General features: G+C 36.1%; 3 protein-coding genes and 1 long non-coding RNA gene across 4 annotated transcripts in view; 2 read left to right on the forward strand and 2 right to left on the reverse strand.

The window, feature by feature from the left end:
• Positions 1-20897, reverse strand: part of LOC134801529 (uncharacterized) — a 254894-nt gene that overhangs the window by 181308 nt on the left and 52689 nt on the right. The window lies entirely within an intron of this gene.
• Positions 1-20897, reverse strand: part of LOC134801465 (uncharacterized) — a 72725-nt gene that overhangs the window by 25622 nt on the left and 26206 nt on the right. The window lies entirely within an intron of this gene.
• Positions 3914-20897, forward strand: part of LOC134801439 (ankyrin-2-like) — a 145529-nt gene continuing 128545 nt past the window's right edge. Inside the window, exon 1 of the mRNA XM_063773999.1 lies at positions 3914-4013. Within this exon, the coding sequence (XP_063630069.1) occupies positions 3948-4013 (66 nt within the window). The 5' untranslated portion in view covers positions 3914-3947. The remainder of the gene's footprint in view (positions 4014-20897) is intronic.
• On the forward strand, positions 6770-11187 carry LOC134801608 (uncharacterized). Its single transcript, XM_063774224.1, has 3 exons — positions 6770-7380; positions 8228-8617; positions 9315-11187. Exons 1-3 carry the CDS (start codon positions 7224-7226, stop codon positions 9806-9808), a joined length of 1041 nt encoding a protein of 346 aa, XP_063630294.1. The 5' UTR covers positions 6770-7223; the 3' UTR covers positions 9809-11187.

Below are 20897 nucleotides of genomic sequence, written 5' to 3' on the forward strand. Positions count from 1 at the left end.
CAGCTCTGCTTAACCTTTTGGACGCCAATGACCGATATATCCGCACCGCAGGTTCAACGCCAAAGACTGTTTAATCGGTCATAGACCACAGAGCAACATCGACCTACGTGCATATGCATAAAGTTAAATTTCAGTTTTGACACTTCAGTGACGTGGCGTCCGCGTGACAGCTTTTGTGTTTGACACGGCGTCGAGGTTAATACTAAATATTTTATTCCTCTGGACTCTAAAAATGCGAGTAAAACTTGGTCACCCTACACTCTCGTACTTTCCTGTCAGAGAATAGTAATTCATTCAAGGACTGTTCCATTTAGTTCCACGCGATCGCGGCTCTTACGCGTTACGTGATACTTTGTGCTACTAAGTTACAGTCCTCAGTGACAGTGACGTTAAATAATAATTGGTTAATACGTACGTGTACGTAGAAATATTATAAATTATTGAAAGAAAAATTCATTAGATCACAGTAATTAATTTAATGAGTTAACTCACTTAGGTAGATACGGTTGTTTTGCGTAGTGGAACAGCATTGTTAGGTGTGTGGTTATACGATTAGATTAAATTTGCTCGTAAGAAAGCTTTACACACTGGCTTCATTCCTCATTATTTACCTATAGGATGAGGCCAAAATGGCAACGAAAAAAAATATAGGTAGTTTTAATAATCGTACCTACATTAAGCTGGTTTTGTCTAATATACTTATGTATGGTGCTCGTATAAGATACGACGTGTTTTTGTGGGCGTTGCTTCTCCTTATTAAAACCTATCTCAGGAGTTACGTATTAAAATAAAAAGTGGTACCTACTACGATACCTAGGTACCTATTAAATTGCATGAGAGTGAATTGCAAAAAATTGTACGTAATTAAGCGCAGTTAAGAAGCTGTGATTAGTCTTAACTTAATTGATTCATTTGTGTTACGAAAATTAACTATGTAAATTGTATTGTAGGTACTTAATTAATTCGTACACATATAAGTCTATATCATACGCTAACACACTCTCATATTTCTTACTTAAATAGAAATGGCTTAACTGTGGTAACACAATGGAATCAATTAACTTTAGACTAATTATAGGTGCTTAACTAGGTACAATTTTTTTTCAATTCACTCATATAGAGGTATTTGCGCGCTTAGTTACTTGTAAGAAATATGCATTATTAAAGCGATAAACATGTCCCATCACTTTTAAAGCCCTATGATTTAAGAATACCTACAACATAAACGTCCAAGTGATACTTGTAACGAAACTGCATATAAATATGCAGTAAACAGGACGTAAAACTTGCACTCAATTCACATTGCTCACCAAACCTTTGCCTCGAAGAATCTGATATAATATCGAACCCCGAGTTCGCATTACTTACCCTCCTATTGACTCCTGCTACAATTATTTGTACATATTCCACAGTTTATTTTAAACTTCCATTGAATAACAAAAGAGTTCCAAATACAAAAACAAAATGCTGCTGCTGGGTTTCAGGAGGTTAGGGGGATCAAGCTCTACCATAAGTCATATAGTGTTTCGTTTCTCTTTTTGGCCATTTCACTTCATAATGTACTTTTAAGAATACAAAGCAATTGTTAGGTTTACCGCAAAACATGGAAATTCATCATCATAATATCATCACCACCCCCAGTGGTATGGAAATTACCACGTAGTAAAAATAACTATCTTGAAGGTCCAACAAATTATAATTATTTAGAGTAAAGGCCCTTTATCTATTATTGGACTTGTAATCTAGATATCTGTTCATAGAGATAGAGTCAATAATCCGTGGAATTTCATGATAATACCGCGACTAACAACTTTTTACTACGTGGTACATTACCATTGTTTTGCGGTAAACTTGACCATTTATTTGTATTATTAAGTACACTGTGAAGTGGAAAAATAATTCATTTTTCTTTGTATGCCATTTTACATATAAATACATGTTACACCCTTAGTTGTATGACGAACTATGAATGAAAATTAAAATATTGCATAGGTGTATTTTTTTAAACCTTTTTCTTCTAATTATCACGAACACAGCAGCTCATAGGTAGTAAACAAGAATACCAATAAATAAAACTGAATTAAATAACTTACCTTTAAAACTTATGTATATTGCATGAATTGCATAAAATTTAAATTTAAATCGTAGTCTATAAGTTTCGGTTTATAGTATCTTGTACATAATTAGTCAATTTAGTAAAAACAATATTTGTACGCCTTGTTTTGCGGTAAACTTGACCATTTATTTGTATTATTAAGTACACTGTGAAGTGGAAAAATAATTCATTTTTCTTTGTATGCCATTTTACATATAAATACATGTTACACCCTTAGTTGTATGACGAACTATGAATGAAAATTAAAATATTGCATAGGTGTATTTTTTTAAACCTTTTTCTTCTAATTATCACGAACACAGCAGCTCATAGGTAGTAAACAAGAATACCAATAAATAAAACTGAATTAAATAACTTACCTTTAAAACTTATGTATATTGCATGAATTGCATAAAATTTAAATTTAAATCGTAGTCTATAAGTTTCGGTTTATAGTATCTTGTACATAATTAGTCAATTTAGTAAAAACAATATTTGTACGCCAGTCATGGCAAAACAAGGATCGTACAAAAACAAAAATGTAACACCTGTATACCTATATACGCTTGTTTGATGCAAATAAATATTCATTCATTCATTCGTTAAAAACTAAAACTTAAATATAAATAAAGCTAATTTTAAAATAAATAAGTAACTAAAAACTATTCCCCTGCGGCATGGTGTCGTAGATGCTGGCAGCATTTCCTCGCTGTATCGCAATACTTATTCTTTGTGCGAGGAAGCTGCCAGTTCTACGACAATCGGTGGCGTATTACTGTATCATTGGACATTATAGCGTTATGAATAGTTTCTCCGACGTAGGTGCATCGATATGCGATAGCTCATAAAATTGGCCATGAAATACGCGTTTCATTCGGTTATGATGGACGTCACTTGTTTTATGGCCACAATTACTTTGTTACGAGTCTTAGGTAATTAATTATTTAGACGGTGCAGTAACATTGTAGAGTCTAACCACTCAATATTTCATCTGCCCAATTTCATTGTCCAATGTCATTGCGTCTCACTCATTAAACAAAATATGAGACAAAATACACATTGGAATGGTGGAATACCACCCTAAGCTAACTTTGCGCAAAGTGAGTGAGTTTCATTATAAACTCCATATTTTCATAGAAATTGGACATTAATGAAGACATTGCCACAGTTTCTCATTGCTAGTTCCATCAGCCGTGGCGCCCGTGGCTCACTCCGCGATTTCGTCGCTTTGCTACAGGTAGCTACAAGTACATCCGTTAATTTCACACCAATTTTGGTGGCTAGCCATAAGCCGCGCGTGGCGCTGTCGCCATCTAGCGGCCATGTCTGTCCTGATCGTAACAGACGCGTTTTGTTGGAGAGTGAGTCTTCTGTACCTAGTACTTTTATTTATTCTGTGGTTCCATGCAGAGTTATCTTGTTCTGACTCTAACTAACTTATTTATACTTATAACGTAAAACCCAAAGTTGTAAAATATTTAAAGAGATATAGAAGTTTAATTCATGCACTTGGTTTTAAAAACCCAATTGAATTTTTTTAAATAAAATAAAACTCAATTCCATTGTCACGACATAATTAAGAAAATAATCATCTCAACAGACATTTTTCGATTTAAAAAAAACGCACTCAAATTGGTCCATACGTTTGGTAGGGTCGTGGTTAAAAATACGATGAGATACATTGAGTATGGCCCGACATGCTCATGGCCGATTTTAGTACGTAAATGTTCTATACCTATCTAAGAATTTTAGTGCATTTACAAATGACTAATAATTATTATTATCTTAGATTTGGGAAGTGAAGTGTACCTGCAAACCATAGTAAAGTGAACTGACAAGTGATTATGACACTATGTTGTTCCTCACTAGTCTTCTGATACCTATAGTCAGCCGAAACTATGGATCCAGAGCCCAAAGGGTAAGTACCTAGACTATAATTTATTATTTGTAGATAGAGTTGTACATGAAAAGTTCAGAACAAGTTTGGTATATCCTCCTAAGGCCATACAAATGACAAACCTAAAATTAGCCACTCAAATTCGAACCTACAGTGCAGGGAATAAAGTTGATTTTTACTTGTTTGAAAATTCAACGAAACAAAAGAAATGCAACTCTGTTCCAATTGAATATTTATGGTTTAAATCTCATAGATCTGAAGTACTATGAGTAGGACCTTGGGCCTTAGGAGGATAAGTAAATATGTAGGTGTCAGGAGAGTTCTGGAGGATGATTTGACACCCAGCTACTTTATTACACAGAATATAATATAAAACCGCTCGTGCCACATGCCATAACCACCTGCATAAAAAATCGTTCGTTCACTTTACCCAGGTAATTGAATTACAACTCCTATGGAAATTGCAATAAGATTCAAAATGAACTAATAGATAAATATTTTATTAGGATGTGTGTGGTGCGTTCAACTCGCCGGCACTCAGTAGGTACTTCGGTTACTGAGTGCCGGCGAGTCGAACGCTACAAAACCAGTCTAAAATGTGTCATCGAGATGCGTAACAAAGGCGTGTTATCGGAGAGCGCACCTACACTGGTTGTTTGAGCGTTGGACTAGCCCGTGCTCAGGTGCCAAATATAATAATTAAGACCCTTTTTTGCAGGTAAGTAGCACGTGCGGTTTTACTTAACAATAGACAATAGGATTAGCCGTCGGGCTCTATTAGAAAGCTACAAACTATACCTACCTACTAATGAGAAATGAGATTAAAAACTCACAGATTTTAAATGTTTCCAACTGTCAGGAACACAACAAAAATCTGTAGGTAGTCTGTAGTTTATTGTGTCTGAAATTGGGCATAAAAATTAAGGGGATACTTATATGTATTTTACAAGCTTTTATTTAGTTTCACCTGACTGTTGTCTGTCTGTCTGTCTGTCTGTCTGTCTGTCTGTCTGTAATCAAATCTTGCAAGTTAAATTTGATCCACTTCCCGGTTTCCGATTGAGCTGAAATTTTGCATGCATGTATAAATCGGATGACAATGCTATATTATGGTACCATCGAGCTGATCTGATGATGGAGACAGGAGCCGGCCATAGGAACTCTGTGATGAAACAACGCAACCTAATTGTGTTAGGGGTTTTTAGAATTGTCTCGATGAGTATTAGTTGCCTGTCGTAAGAAAAGTACAGTCGGCGATAAAAGCTTGTACCAAAAATGAAATTTTTGCCAAAAACTTATTTCTTAAACGATTGCAGCGTCGTCTGCGTTAAGCCTCGTTTAACACTTTAAACTTTAACGTTTTGAACATATATTTAACTACACAAACGGGTCTACCGCGATATAATTTCAAATTGTTTTTACCTTAAATTCCGACGTTTCAGATGAGTTGCAGCAGTCGCAATTCAAGGTAAAACAATGTAATACAAGGTACAATGAAATTATATCGCGGTAGACCCGTTTATGTAATTAAATTAGCCTCGTTTATCCTCATTGCAGGTAATAAATGAATGAATGTGTTTTAAGATTTTTAATGTAGAGTCTGTGCGGAAAGAGAAGAGTCGTGGAATGTATGGGGCCCAATACATTCCACGACTCTTATCTTTCCACACAGACTACATTATTGTACAGTATGATAGAAGCTTTATGGCAGTTGCAGTTGGCTCTACATGGCTCTACCGAATTTCAAAATCACCTCTTTCATTACATAATCACTGTCATTATAATATTCATAATCATAATCGTTTATTGCAATGACAATATGTTGTTGTGTGCGAGAACTCTGTACTTACACTGTACTTTATTTAGTACACAAAATTTCTGATTATCCTTAGTATTATAGGTACAGTCAACTGTAAAAATATGAGTGTACAAATCATCTCAAAAATATGTCCCATAACTCTTATGTCAGTGAATTAAGAACTCTTCTTCTCTGTCGTATCGCTCTTGGCAGAGCGGTCGTGGTCACGTTGAGGTTGAATTAAGAACTATGGGACATATTTTTGAGTACGTTGGGTACAACCACTTTTTTACAGTTGACTGTACCTAACGTTTTAATGAGATACCTACGGGTGCAAAGCCTTACACCGTCGGTGCCCATGACTGTGCATAATATTTATTGTGGAACCACCGTAAGTGCCTGTTTTGTCTAGACTCTAGACAAACATATCTAGCTAGAAAATGTGTGCAAAAAAATTTTACATAGAGAAAGTAATATTACGATAGGTAGGTATAAATATAAATATTATTATAAGGATATTCGTACACAAATTGACTAAGTCCCACGGTAAGCTCATGAAGGCTTGTGTTGTGGGTATTCAGACAACGATAAATATAATACACTAATAAATAAATAAATAGAAAACATCCATGACTCAGGAACAAATATCTGTGCTCATTACACAAATAAATGCCCTTACCGGGATTCGAACTCAGGACCATCGGCTTCAAAGGCAGGTTGCAGGTAAATGCTACTGTTTGACGTCATAAAGCGATTGTAAAATCCTACTATGAAAATAAATGATATGATATGATATGATAAGAACTATTGCCGATCTTTTTCAGATTGCACCTATAAAAAGTAAAAATAGAAAACAAGAAATGTAGAGTAATAAAATAACTATTTCAAACTATGTATTGAAAATACTGCAAATTAGTTACTTATATTACCGAAATTAACACAGTCATTGCGACAGAACAGTTGTAACAGTCTTAAGAAAAAAATATGATGGCAAGGACTCGCCAGTTACGGATCATAAGAGAAACGCGCAGCGTCCGTGCTAAATCGCTCAGCCACACCGGTGTGCACCCCTCACCCAAGACACACCCGAAAACTAAAAATAACCGCGTCTAACAATACCCTAATCATCCACTGCGTATTCAGTTCCAAACTTAAATGGCAACCACGAATGAAACCAGCAGTGAACGTGTAAATACGTTACAAAGCGACAAAGCTCGTGTTGTGGTATCAGTGAGCGGATTACCCGCCGAGGCGTATCGCGATGGCGGAGAGGGGAGCGGGGCGACGAGCGAGAAGGCTATAGCGTGCAGCGGGAGCGGGAGCGAGCGAGCAAGCCACGCGCGCCGGCGGGCACCCCAGTCCACAACTCTACATCATTAGTTCCGCGCAGCGCGCCGCTCGCGTCGCCCGCCTCCGCTGCCGCGCCCGCTACTATGAAGGCTAAAGGAATGCGTTCGAAGAACATGGATAAACTTATAGCCGCTGTCCAGGCGAGAGAATGCCTCTGGGACAAAAGCTACAGAGGACACAGGAACCGTTTTAAGTTGGAGCGTTATTGGAACGAGGTGGCCGCGGAAGTGGGGACTAGCAGTGAGTATTTGTTTCGGGCGGGTGAACGCCCGCGCCCGCCTCCGCCATCTTTGTTATTGCTAGCGAGCGAGTTGCGCATTTACGAGTAGAGCGGATGAGTGCGCTTGTATAATGTATGCGTTATGTAATTTTAATGCAGTAGATAGGCCCATTTGCATCGGAAACATGCATGTCTTTCACTTTAAAGTTTATTTGAAAATGATGGCCTATTTGTTATTGGAATAGTACCTATTACTCCAATTATTATTATGGAAGGGAGATTTTAGTTTAATTTTGAAAATGAATTTGGCCAATTTGGGTTTCGCGGGGTTTCTTGTGGAACATAAGGAACATTGCCGGTTCGAACCCGGGCTTGTAACTAGTAACTACATATGTTTTTGCCATAAAAAAACATTAATTTTTAAATGTTTTTTAATGGGAAATTCTTGGTAGGTAGGTACATACAGTATGCCTGACCTAGGTACCTAATTTAACATCTTTATAGTTCGTCTCCGAAGACGAACTTCAAAATTATTATTAGTGTAAATAGTATTATTGTATTTTATGTTATTGAGCTAGATTTCAATAATGTCCCTATACTTCGTACAGTTAACCGAAATAATATCTTGCACATGTTTTGTGTAGAGACCCAAAACGTATTATAGTCAGACTAAGCTACCTAAGTCTGCATGGCATTTAAAATGACGAATATCATGCCATTAATAATGTCTTTGTAATATGAAAATAAGTCGGAGCAAGTTACCTTATACAGGCTCTACATACATATGTTATCGTGCTTCGTTATACAAGATATAGTAGCACCTGTATGTACCTAAATATTATATAAACACAGCCTTTCCAATTCCAGGTCTAAACTGCCGCAAGCGATGGAAGAACCTAAAAGACCAATGCCGCAAAGAAATGAAAAAGAACCCCAACGAATCCGAATGGCCCCACTTCCCGAAACTCAAGTTCATCCACCACCAGTTCCTCGCAGAAGACGAGGATGATGAGGGTGACACCAACGACGAGGTCTTCAATGCCCTTGACGACTCCATAAAGAGACCAAAGCTAGGGTATACCATGAGGAAGAAATTCCTCATGAACAAAAGACGCACGATCGATGTGGATATGAATAAGCTGATTGAGCTGGTGCAGACGAGGGAAATAATTTGGAACAGGCAGCTGAAAGGACACCATAATTGGTATAAGTTGGATGAGAGTTGGAAGGAGATTGCTCAGGAGTTGGGAGTCACACGTATGTATATTATATTTAGTTCGTAATAATTTCGTTTGGGTAATTCTTACATAGCTAAAATATCAACTGAGTAATAAGTAATGCCATTTGTCTCCCTCACATCTAATCATGAATCCATAATTAGGACCGATAATGTACATCCAATTTTCATTAAAATTATAAACAAACTGTACCTACTGGGGTTAGTGATCTATGTTAACAATCATAAACTCTACCTGTTACTCACTACTATAATATTTTCTAACATCGCTTGGGTACTAACAGCAACACTTCTAACTGTACATAGGTGGACCTTATTACAAAAGGCATAAGGTCCACCTATGTACAGTTAACAGTGTGGGCGATGGTATGGTGACAACCATACAATTTATTAACTCAAAACGCAAAATTGTACTTAGATGACAGCTGTCACCGTACCAAATATTATAGTAAATGGTGAATTTATTACGTATTTTTATTATATTTCGTTTTAAACAGTTTACACATCGCACTCCAATTGAACTTACCTAAATAAGCACTCGAATCCCACAACTTTAGAATATTTAAATAAAATGCAATATAGAATCACCAGGGACCTTTTAGGTCCACTACCACAAATAAACTGTCTAAAGTACTCCCGTCAATGCCTAGACAACGCCGCATTTGGCCAAGTTCCTATAGTTCTATATTTACGAACCACTCAATAATTCACTTACAGGCGACGAAGCGCGGCTCAAGTGGAAATACCTCAGAGACCAAGCCAGAAAAGAGGTCAGGAAACAAGATTCAGAATGGGAATATTTGCCTAAACTACAATTTTTAACTAATCAATTCAACGACTACGAAGAGACTCCTGGGACTGAAGATCATTTCGCGGATCAAGATTTCGATCCTCCAGAGCAAAGCAGCAGTTATTACAATATAGAACCAGTGCCAGAACCGACGAATGTCAGCGTTAAGGATGATGAATTCGACGAGTTTGATACTAAGCCTATAATCATGGAGACTGACTTTTATGATGATGATGATGAAGTCCCTAAAAGCCCTTGTACGACGGCTGGACAAGATGCTGGGGAACCAGCGAAGGACGAAGATATAGGGTTCTTTAACAGTCTGTTGCCGCATGTGAGGAAGCTTGGGCCGGCGAAGAAGCTGATGCTTAGGATGAAGATTCAGGAGTTAGTTTACAATACTGTTTACAATGAAACGTAGGGAATGAAAATGTATAATTTTATCGCAATATTACCAAGATGGTAAAATTAATTCCAATAAATTGCATGACAAGCATAGTCTGGCAAACCAATTTTAAGAAGCATAACAAATTACTTCTCTTTTTTTGGGTTGATGATACTATCCTTAGAAAAAATACAGCATTCATGATGTCTATGCTTCAAGGACAAGCGACCCTAGCCAAACTATCTAGTAAAAACTATATTAGCATGTCTTCCATGTGACAAATTTTAATGTAAAACCGAATTAATGCATTTCCGAGAATATGCCTACCATAAAAGGATTGATCTGAAATGTCCCTTTTTTAGGATTTTGTATTGTAACATATTAGGGACAAAACGTGTCACTAATATCTCGATAAAAGTTGCCAGATTTTAAAGATTATGTTATGTATTTTGAGCTTTTAATCCACTGCAAAATTGCAGTATTGAGGTCACAAATGTAAAAATATCTCTAACGAGTGCACGACGTTTGAAATTCATTCAGAAGCAATCAAGCGGGTGAGGTGATCAAAATTATCTACACATGCTTGGTCACTTCTGTACCCAGTCCAGTTGAATTGCAGGCTATCAGGGAACCATATCCCTCCCTTTACTTATAGAGTTTGATGTAAAGTTTAAAATTAAACTATAATGTGCTTGAATCATATACTTTCACAGTTGAAATTCTTATAAGTGCTATAAAAATATATTTTTAAACATGTTTTATTATTCTGTGATTCAAATAGATAGACCGCCATTCCAAATGACTAAGTATCTTAAGTATTTTAGCTGATTTTAATTTGTATTATTTTAAAATTGTATGATTATTTTAATAAAACCCGGACGACTTTAAATTTACGAAATTCACGTTAGAACCTCTTGTTGCCTCTCAGTGATTGACTTTATTACTTCGAACTCTACTAATATAATAATGTCAATACGAGTAGGTAAGTTTTTTTTTATGGCCTGGGTAAGTGTGGCTGCGGGAGGGTGGTTGGCCTTCACAATGCCTGTTTACACAATGTGCAATGATGAGTGCTTTTTAATGTGATAGTCAGCAAACGAGCAGACGAGCCGCCTGATGGGAAGCGGTCATCGTCGCCCATGGACATAAGCAACATCACAGGAGCCACTTAAACGTTGCCGATCCTTGGGAACCCAGAACCCTAAATACCCGCTTCTTGAAGAATCCCGTGTCGTTTATTGCAAGTTCATACATTTGCCACAAAGTAGCAAGTAGAGCAACACTTAACCGTATTTAACTTATTTAATTTTATTTTATTAGCTCTATTTCAAAAAGAAAATTTTAAGCAGGCTTAAAACCTAACGTGTATTTTATTAAGGAAAATTACGTTGTAAATATTTCTTGCAATATAAATTTATTTAACGGAACGTCGGAATTTATAGTAAAAACAATGAAATTATATCGCGGTAGACTCATTTGTGTAATTAAATATGTGTACAAAATGCGAGAGTTTAAAGTGTTATAATATAAATTTAATTAAGGAAATGTATTCTTTTATTTGAAATACCCACTGTTTCCATTTTACAATTAATATCTGGGAGACCGAGCTTTGCCCGGAAAACATATAGAAACTCAGAAATGCGCATTTTCCCAGAGATAAGACCTAGCTAGGTCGTCTTTTTGCCCCCGAAAACCCCCATATAGCATATTTCATCGAAATCGTTAGAGCCAATTCCGAGATCTCCGAAATATATAAATTAATAAATATACAAGAATTGCTCGTTTAAAGGTACTTATAAGAGTTTTTGGGTCGAAGACAGAAGAGAACATTTCTATTCTATTTGGAAAAATATTCGACGGTGGCAGATATTTTAGCTGCGTTGTTTTATTTCCTATTATGGATGCTGACTGTACAATCGTCAATTATGATTATTTGTAAGTATCTCCGTTTTAAAACAACTCGGGTCTTTCGACCCCGGTCATTTATAAGGCGCGCGTGGGGATATAGATCCAATACGTAGAGTCCGTTTGGAGAGATTTGATTATTATTAATTATGAAAAAAGAAAAAAATATTTTCACCACACCAGCTCGGAAAGGCTTACTTTGCACTTCAAAAACTGATAGCAAAGTTGCATTTTATTCACATGTGAGGCAAAGTAATCAAATGCAAATTTTGAGTTGTTTTCTTATGTTTGCTGGTAGAAATGACTTTTAAATGATGATTTTGGATGATAAATTTTTAATTACATTCATTTGGATTTGATTTGGTTTGATTTTGTTTGATATTTTACATTTAATATTTGCTTCAGGTTGGTGTGGTGAAAAATTATGTGTTTCACTCGGGGGCAAATTTTGTTTAACCCTCGTGCTTTGGAACCCTCGCAACGCTCAAGATTCCATTTTTCGAACCACTCGCTATGCTCGTGGTTCAATTTTGGAATCTTTCGCTTGCTCGGGTATCAATATTAGCACGAGCAGTTAAACAACAACTTTGCCCCCTTGTAAAACAAATAACTATTATTCGGATTACAACATTTCACAATTAGTTATCCTTGGAATCTCCTAGTAAGTAGGTATTGTAAATACTTGTGACTCTCCTTGTGACAGAAGACCCCGCTCCTAACTATTAAGGATGACTATCACGTTAGACCGGGCCGTGTCCGGGCCGGAGCTTACGGCGCATCGTTTTCTAATGGAAAGCATCACGTGATCGCATGTCATGTCATAGAAAACTAAGCTCCGGCCCGGACACGGCCCGGTCTAACGTGAGTTCCAAATAGTAACCGAACATATCATTAGAAAATATTTAGGTGAAGATATTAAGTATGATTTTAAGCTAAAATAAAGTTTAACATACCATTTATATTATAATTAAAAATAAGTGTTCCGTGAACAAAGTTTTGTACGGAACACTAAAAAATTGTATATAAACGGATTCAAAAGTGTTTGCATAAGTATGAGGAAGTTGCAAAATAGTACAAATATAATTTCGTACGTTTAGTATTTAAGTTCTACATTTACAAATAACCAAATAAAGGAAGCGAGCCCTATTTCCCCGTTTTAAACTATTACATCAACATCATTATCGACTGTTTTGACTTGAGCTGCCCCCGCAGTGTTATTGTTTACAGTTAGCGCTCTAAATATACTGGTTTACGTTTCGTTTACAGAATCACTCACTTCTCTAATTGACATATCGGTTCTGCTGTAAACATTTGGGTATTTTTGAATTATCGGCGTAGTTTACTGGAAATAACTAAAATTTTTGATCGTCGGGCCTGTGAATAATGATAAAAATGTATAGTTAATTTTGGAGACGGAAAATATATAGGTGCCTCGACTAGGTACATTCAAACACATCTAATGCAATATCGAATCCCACCCATTAATAGTTAATTTAGTGCGGAGATAGGTACCTAACAAGATATCAAATCTAACATTTTTCTTAATACCACGACCACATTCACCATAAAATGTAATACATATACCTAAATGCATCAGAGCAGTGTGAGTCATTATTTGAAGGGTGCACGGAAAAAACATGTCTAGTAATTTTTTTTTAATTGAGGTGTTAATCTACAAAATGTAGAGCTCTCAGTGAACTATTAGTTACAGCTTCTGTTACCTCTGTAATCATAAATATAACTCCTTTGTTACTCAGTACTCACTTTAAAAACAACTATACACAAAAATTATATGGTTAATTATGTACATCGTTCCTTTCAACCCGCGATAACTCATGACATGGTCTTTCCATGTACCCTTCATTTGGAGGACTATTAAAAAGTCGCAGTGCGATAAGGTCAGTCAAACGGCATCTATATGCGTATAGGGACAACTGCCCTTACTAAGTTAACAATAGTCTGTGTGGAACGAAAAGAATTGTGAAATGTTTAGGTTCCCATATATTCCACGACTCTTCTCTTTCCGCATAGCCTCTACCTAAGCTAGGCTGCAGAAATCTACCTGACCCTTTTCTGTAAAGAATTTTAGACCTGACCAAACAACCCTAGTAAATAGTTGAACTCAATCAATCATCTCAATGACTAATTCCTTGAATCCGTTTACAAATCAACACATACACCATCGTCCACACTGCGTACACAGGCATGCGTAAGCGCCGATAGAGTTGTCTTAATGTGTTGTATATTTACCTGCGCAAAGTGATATATGGGAGCGTGGATTTAGACTGAGGCTTCAAGGTTTAGGGAGGCGGAAACGAAGGGAAACATTTTTGCGAAATATTTTGTGAAGTTCTAGAATTTAAAAGAAACTCTATTTACACATTAATCTTTTTAATATTCCATTTTAGAGAGACCCCACTCTAGCGTTATATGAGCGTCTGTGTCTAGTGAGCGCCATGAAAAATGAGCTCAAAAGACGCTAGTGTGGGACAGCCAATATCCTAGCTGCCAAATGAGACTTCGATTGCCACAATCAGTGCAACCGATCTCCAATTTTAGTACAAAAGATAGATGCAATTTTAGTACAAAAGAAGATTAAAATATAGTAATAAGTCAGCTTAAAGATAGATTACCCCCCCCCCCCCCCCCCCGCAATCAAATTTCTATGTAGGGGAGGGATCAGTACATCTGGAGCTGACTGTACTAAATGGGCCACTATCATTTTAGCAGGTACCTACTATAAAAACAGACACAGACTGAAACCTATTAGGATCCGCCGGAGACAAAAAAAAATGTTGTATGCTCAAATATATTTTTATGTATAAATTCTCATAATATCACCCTTGGTTGTGAACCTCCACTACATACAGTACAGTCACTACAGTACAGTCACCTGCAATATGTTACTCTTCGAAGGCCGCAAACATATGCGATCCGCTCTTATATGTCTCTACAAATAAGATCGTGTCAGATATTTATGCGGCTTTCGTTGTGTGCATACCTCCCTATTCACGAATGAGCTATTAACAGTTCTAACGTATTATTTGTAAAATTGTTTATTGCCTTCGTAACATATTATTCCGCGATAAACATCGAGGTACTTACATTCTCTGCACGACAGGGTTTTCCCTGCATATAATATGAATTTGTACTAGGATTTATAAGAGGAAAGCTATACCTACCTCGTTTATTATTAAAGCATTAGAAAAAGACTACACGACTTTGAAATGTCTCTTTAAATAAAACACAGCAAATGTAATACCTAATTATATATGTTCATTTAAGTTCTTTCGGTTCCTTATCATAAGTATAAGTAACTATTTATTGTTAATTTTTTTTAAAGCATTTTTCAATAATAAGAAACATCAGGATCGCGTAGTCTATTCTGACGCTACAAAAACGGGCTATACATAGTGGACGAACGCCTCTCCATACAAATACAAATGTATGCAAAATGTGACGAACCAAAATACCTAACACATATTATTATTGTTGTTTATCAACACTACAATTTGTTATTAGTTCAAGTTATTCAGTTCTCAAAGGATTATGAATTATGAATGAAAATGTATCGGTCTGCATCAATATTCAGCTCAAATTGAAAGGGGGTATCAGTTTAGGAAAATTCTGGTTGTTACGCCTTTTTAGCACTGAATGCGAAATGCATCTCATCAATGCTGATATCTTTATGCTGAGTTCGTTCACCCATTGAGGTTTGCAGATTTGAAGAGATTGTGTATAGAACAGATGAGCCTAAACATCACTACACCTTATAAAACAAAGTCCCCCGCCGCGTCTGTCTGTTTGTAGGTATGTTTGTTCGCGATGAACTCAAAAACTACTGAACGGGTAATATGTTCATGCAGTTTTCACCTATCAATAAAGTGATTCTTGAGGAAGGTTTAGGTGTATAATTTGTTAACCCGTGCGAAGCCGGGGCGGGTCGCTAGTATTTAATAAAATAATTTAATTTGTTCCCTAGTCGTATTGATGAATTTGAAGAGCCTATTCTACTAAGTTATTATGGTATTAAATTATTTCTCTCCTTTATAAGAGCTAGTTGGTCTGTCCAGCCAGCTTAACTCGATTATTCTCCTAATTTTCTTAATGTCTCTACTCGCCTACAGGTGAAGCCTCGTGGTGTCAAGGATTTGAGTATTAGGGTTATTCAAAATTATACACTTTCACTTCCTACACCCTTTCTATTAAGGAAAACGGAAATATCTTTGCTAAAAGAAAGAATCGTCTTTTACGAATTTTGTAAACATTTAGGTAGTGAAACCTAAGCATGAAATCAAAATGTGTGTAAAAGTGGTTGCTGTATTGAAATTGATCTCGAAATAATTACTTACACTTATCAGATTATTGCTTTCAAGTGCCCTCAAAAAATGTGGTGCTTAAATATTCAAACACTTGAATTTGCTGACATAGGTACTAAAGTTTAAAGTTACGCGAATAACTTCCAATCTCACATTGCATAATCTTTGATCTGCACTTTAACGATTTATAGCTGCAAAACGAGTGCATCTGAGCTAAATACGATCCAAATTTATCATGCAGCTCGGAGATATACCGGGCTAATTATATGTCAGGGCCGGGGCCCGAATTCGTATCGATGAAAATAAATGGTGACAATTTAGGCTTTTAGACTAGTTTAGATACTGTCTGGATGTTTTACCTTTGATCCCTCTATGGTCAACATTGTTATATCCACCGAAAGATGGGCTGTGCACATAACTAAAATAAAGTTAAGTTCAGTTACTTTCTTAAATGACTCAATGAGTACGGCTAATTCTTTTTTTCAGTGTGCCTTACCCAACGATCTCCACAATGACAGGTCGTGCCCGCTTCCAACAGTTCCCCCCTATGTACATGTGTTTCGCTCGGTGCGCCATATCTTTTATTTCCTTCTAATATCATGACTTTACGCCCCCTCCCATTCAGCGCTAATAACGACATGTTGTAGTTTTGCCTCTACGATGCATTTTCGCTACATACCGGGAAACGAAACCCATGTTATCGGCGACGACCGTAGCTCAGCGGTGAATGAGAAGAATGAGAGAGTCGGACCAAGAAAAGTTTGCAGCGGATTTGATAGCCCACGCAGTGCAAGTGTCATTTATATGTCATAATTTCATAGAAGTTTGACGTTTAAAATAACACGTGCACTGCGTGGGCTATCAAATCCGATGCAGACTTTTCATGGACTGACTCTATGACTTTATATATTGATGTAAAATATGTTAGAGCCAGTTACAATTTTTGCTTACAAGATCTTTTATTTTATGTTTACTTTTGTAAACCATGATTGAAGTACATTTATGATATTTATTTAAGTAACTATTTAAGCGTATTATGACTGTTTTAATTTTTGGATATTTTTCAATGAAATAAATTTTATCTTATCTTTTATAAGGTAAACGTACTGGTGCTCGACGCGGTCCCAGTACATGTCATCTTGAAACTTAAGTCATTGTCAATAGAGGTGACAGCAAAGTGTCATCTATTGGGCATTAGCATGTCGAGCACTAGTACGTTTACTTTATCATGAAGAAAGTTCAGTTTACTTAGCCGCCTGCACTGGCTATTAATCTTAGAAGTTGTAAACACACTTAGTAAGGCGCACGTTTTAGTAACCATTAATGGTGGTGAAGGAAAGAGGGATGGGATTATTTGTGTAGTGGGTGGTTTGAAAATGTGGTGTCTACCCCAAACTTATTCTTACACTTTTCGTCGGGTAGTTGCACAAATCTCTATTTTTACATTTTGCTGGGACATCAATTAGCCGCGACTACAACCAGTGATAACTGTGTCGAAACGATAAAATAAATTCGCGATACACCCGTCTTTAAATGTGAGTTAATATGTGTTCAAAACGCGAAAGTTTTAAATATTATAGAGGGACAGAAGGCAAAAATCTTAGAACAATACAAGTTTATTTTATTTCGCTACAATACTTCAACTAAATAAACTAAATGATGTCACGCCATCGAAGTTTTGATCAAATAATTTAATTTCTTGAGAACCTAATATTTATTCCGTTTACATACATAATTTTCAATAAGTATTGCGTTTCTTTGGCTATTATATGATTCATTAAAAAAAACTTTATTCCATAATTTTTTTGAGTGTGCTCTATCGTTACACGTGGCTGAAAAGCTCACATTAACTCATTTTCCTAAGTCTTCAGGGATTATCCTCAAAGCCAAGTAAACTTTCAGTAAAAGCAAGCAAGTCACTCTAAAATGTATTTTATCAGTAAGAAAATTTAGTGGCTCTGAATTTATGATTCGAAATGCCTTTGACATTAAATCGCGCCCTGAGGACATATCACGAAAAACGAGAGATGATTTTGGAAAAAGTCTGCTACATGGAGTATAGAGTAAAAGGAGTGAAATCTCTTATGGTAGAACAGTTCTAAAAGTGTCCAGCAGTCAACTGTAAATAATATTATAGTTATCGACGGAGAGAAACCCTTTCATCTTAAAGTAAATAATAATCTAGTAACATCCATGGTGTTCTACCGTAATTCCGCACTTGACCCTTCTCCAATCAAAATCCATGCAACTATAAACACAACTATAAAGCGTACGGACGGACGGACGGCCTTGCCTCGCCATACGGAGATCGTAACCTCCCTTACGTAAACAAACACCGTGCTGTAAAATTATTAGAGTAGAATATTCCCTGTTCCTGTGAGCTCGCGAGGGCTACAGGTGAACCAGAAAACTAGAACTATGGTTATGGGTAGTAAAAGCAAGACAGAAAAGTATGACGCTCTCTTCGTCTTCTTCGTTAAACTCTTGACTAGCCATGTTAAGTAATGCGCGTAATATCACAAATGAGATATCACTCGAACGCGTAATATTGCATTACGCATCACTCCAAGAAACCAAGCATTTCTCCAAATATCACTCGAGCGCACGACCGGCCGAAGAATATAGATTGACGCGCCGGTACGAAAGCTCCGTTCAAGTCTATACACAGTCCGCGTAATGTGTAATCCCAACAAAAACATAAATGTGAAATGAGAGCCAAGTTCAATATTAAGAATATGTGTCGTTGTTGACTCGCTGACAAAAGAATTGAGATCTATATGGGTGCCAAGTTCTGTGTTGTGTAGAAAATCCTGAAATTATAAAGGATTTGACTTGGCTAGTTTTTACCAACAAACCAAATTTTAGAAAAGTAGCCTATACGTAAAAACTAGCCAAGACAACTCCTTTATAATTTCAGGATTTTCTACACAACACAGAACTTGGCACCCATATAGATCTCAATTCTTTTGTCAGCGAGTCAACAACGACACATATTCTTAATATTGAACTTGGCTCTCATTTCACATTTATGTTTTTGTTGGGATATCATTACTTTTTGTACAGAAATTACTATAGTAGGTATTCATCATAAAAGCAGTTTGCCTAAGCTGAAAAGGAGACCCTAGCTAACGCGCGGTCAATTGTTAAAAAGTTTCAGTTTTCAGATTTTTTTCTTTTTTATACGCCTAATAGTCTAGCTTCATGCCAAATATCAAGTTTCTAAGTGATCTAGAAGTGGGTTAGGTTTTTGGTTTATAAGTATTACCTAATAATTTTTTTTACATGTAAATATCAATAATTTCCAGTTTTCAGATTTTTCCCTCTATATAAACCTAATAGTCTACCTTGATGCCAAATATCAAGTTTCTAAGTCATCTAGAAGTGGGTTAGGTTTTTGGTCTATAAGTATTAATTATGTTTTTTCCATCGAATTATCAATAATTTCCAGTTTTCAGATTTTTCCCTATATATACACCTAATAGTCTACTTTGACGCCAAATATCAAGTTTCTAAGTGATCTTGAAGAGGGGTTAGGTTTTTGATCTATAAGTATTAATTTTTTTTCCATCGAAATATCAATAATTTCCAGTTTTCAGATTTTTCCCTCTATATACACCTAATAGTCTACCTTGATGTCAAATATCAAGTTTCTAAGTCATCTAGAAGTGGGTTAGGTTTTTGGTCTATAAGTATTAATTCTTTTTTTTCCATCGAAATATCAATAATTTCCATTTTTCAGATTTTTCCCTCTATATACACCTAATAGTCTACCTTGATGCCAAATATCAAGTTTCTAAGTGATCTAGAAGTGGGTTAGATTTTTGGTCTATAAGTATTAATTATTATTTTTTCCATCTAAATCTCAGTAATTTCCAGTTTTCAGATTTTTCCCTCTATATACACCTAATAGTCTACCTTGATGCCAAATATCAAGTTTCTAAGTCATCTAGAAGTGGGTTAGGTTTTTGGTCTATAAGTATTAATTCTTTTTTTTCCATCGAAATATCAATAATTTCCATTTTTCAGATTTTTTCCTCTATATACACCTAATAGTCTACCTTGATGCCAAATATCCAGTTTCTAAGTGATCTAGAAGTGGGTTAGATTTTTGGTCTATAAGTATTAATTATTATTTTTTCCATCTAATTCTCAATAATTTCCAGTTTTCGGATTTTTCCCTCTATATACACCTAATAGTCTACCTTGATGCCAAATATCAAGTTTCGAAGTGATCTAGAAGTGGGTTAGGTTTTTGGTCTAAAACTATTAATTATTTTTTTCCCTCGAAATATCAATAATTTCCAGTTTTCAGATTTTTTCCTCTATATACACCCAATATTCTACCTTGGTGCCACATATCAAGTTTCTAAGTGATCTAGAAGTGGGTTAGGTTTTTAGTCTATAAGTATTAATTATTTTTTTTCCATCGAAATATCAATAATTTCCACTTTTCAGATTTTTCCCTCTATATACACCTAATAGTCTACCTTGATGCCAAATTTCAAGTTTCTAGGTCATCTGGAAGTGGGTTAGGTTTATGATCTATATGTCAGTCAGTCACAAAAATGCCGGTTTTTAAACGTTAATTTATCAGTAACTGTTTGAGCTACGTTTATGAAATTTTGTATTTTGGACAAGCTAAGGGGCTTGAATACATGTGCCAAATTTCATTAGTGTAGGTTAAGTAGGTTTCAAGTTGTGAAGGGGTCAAAAGTAGCTCGAAATGGTTCGTGTAATATTACACACGGTTGCTGCGTCGCCAGTTCCTTTTTCTTTGAACTTGGCTGGACACGCTACCGCGTGTCTAGATGAGTAAATGAGACGTGATGGTGTGACTCTTGACAGAGTGGTCCTGGCTATTATGTAAACTTTTGAGCGACTCGCTTAACGATACGTCGCCA

The sequence above is a fragment of the Cydia splendana genome, chromosome 22 (assembly GCF_910591565.1).
Source record: "Cydia splendana chromosome 22, ilCydSple1.2, whole genome shotgun sequence".
NCBI classification, from domain to species: Eukaryota; Metazoa; Arthropoda; class Insecta; order Lepidoptera; family Tortricidae; genus Cydia; species Cydia splendana.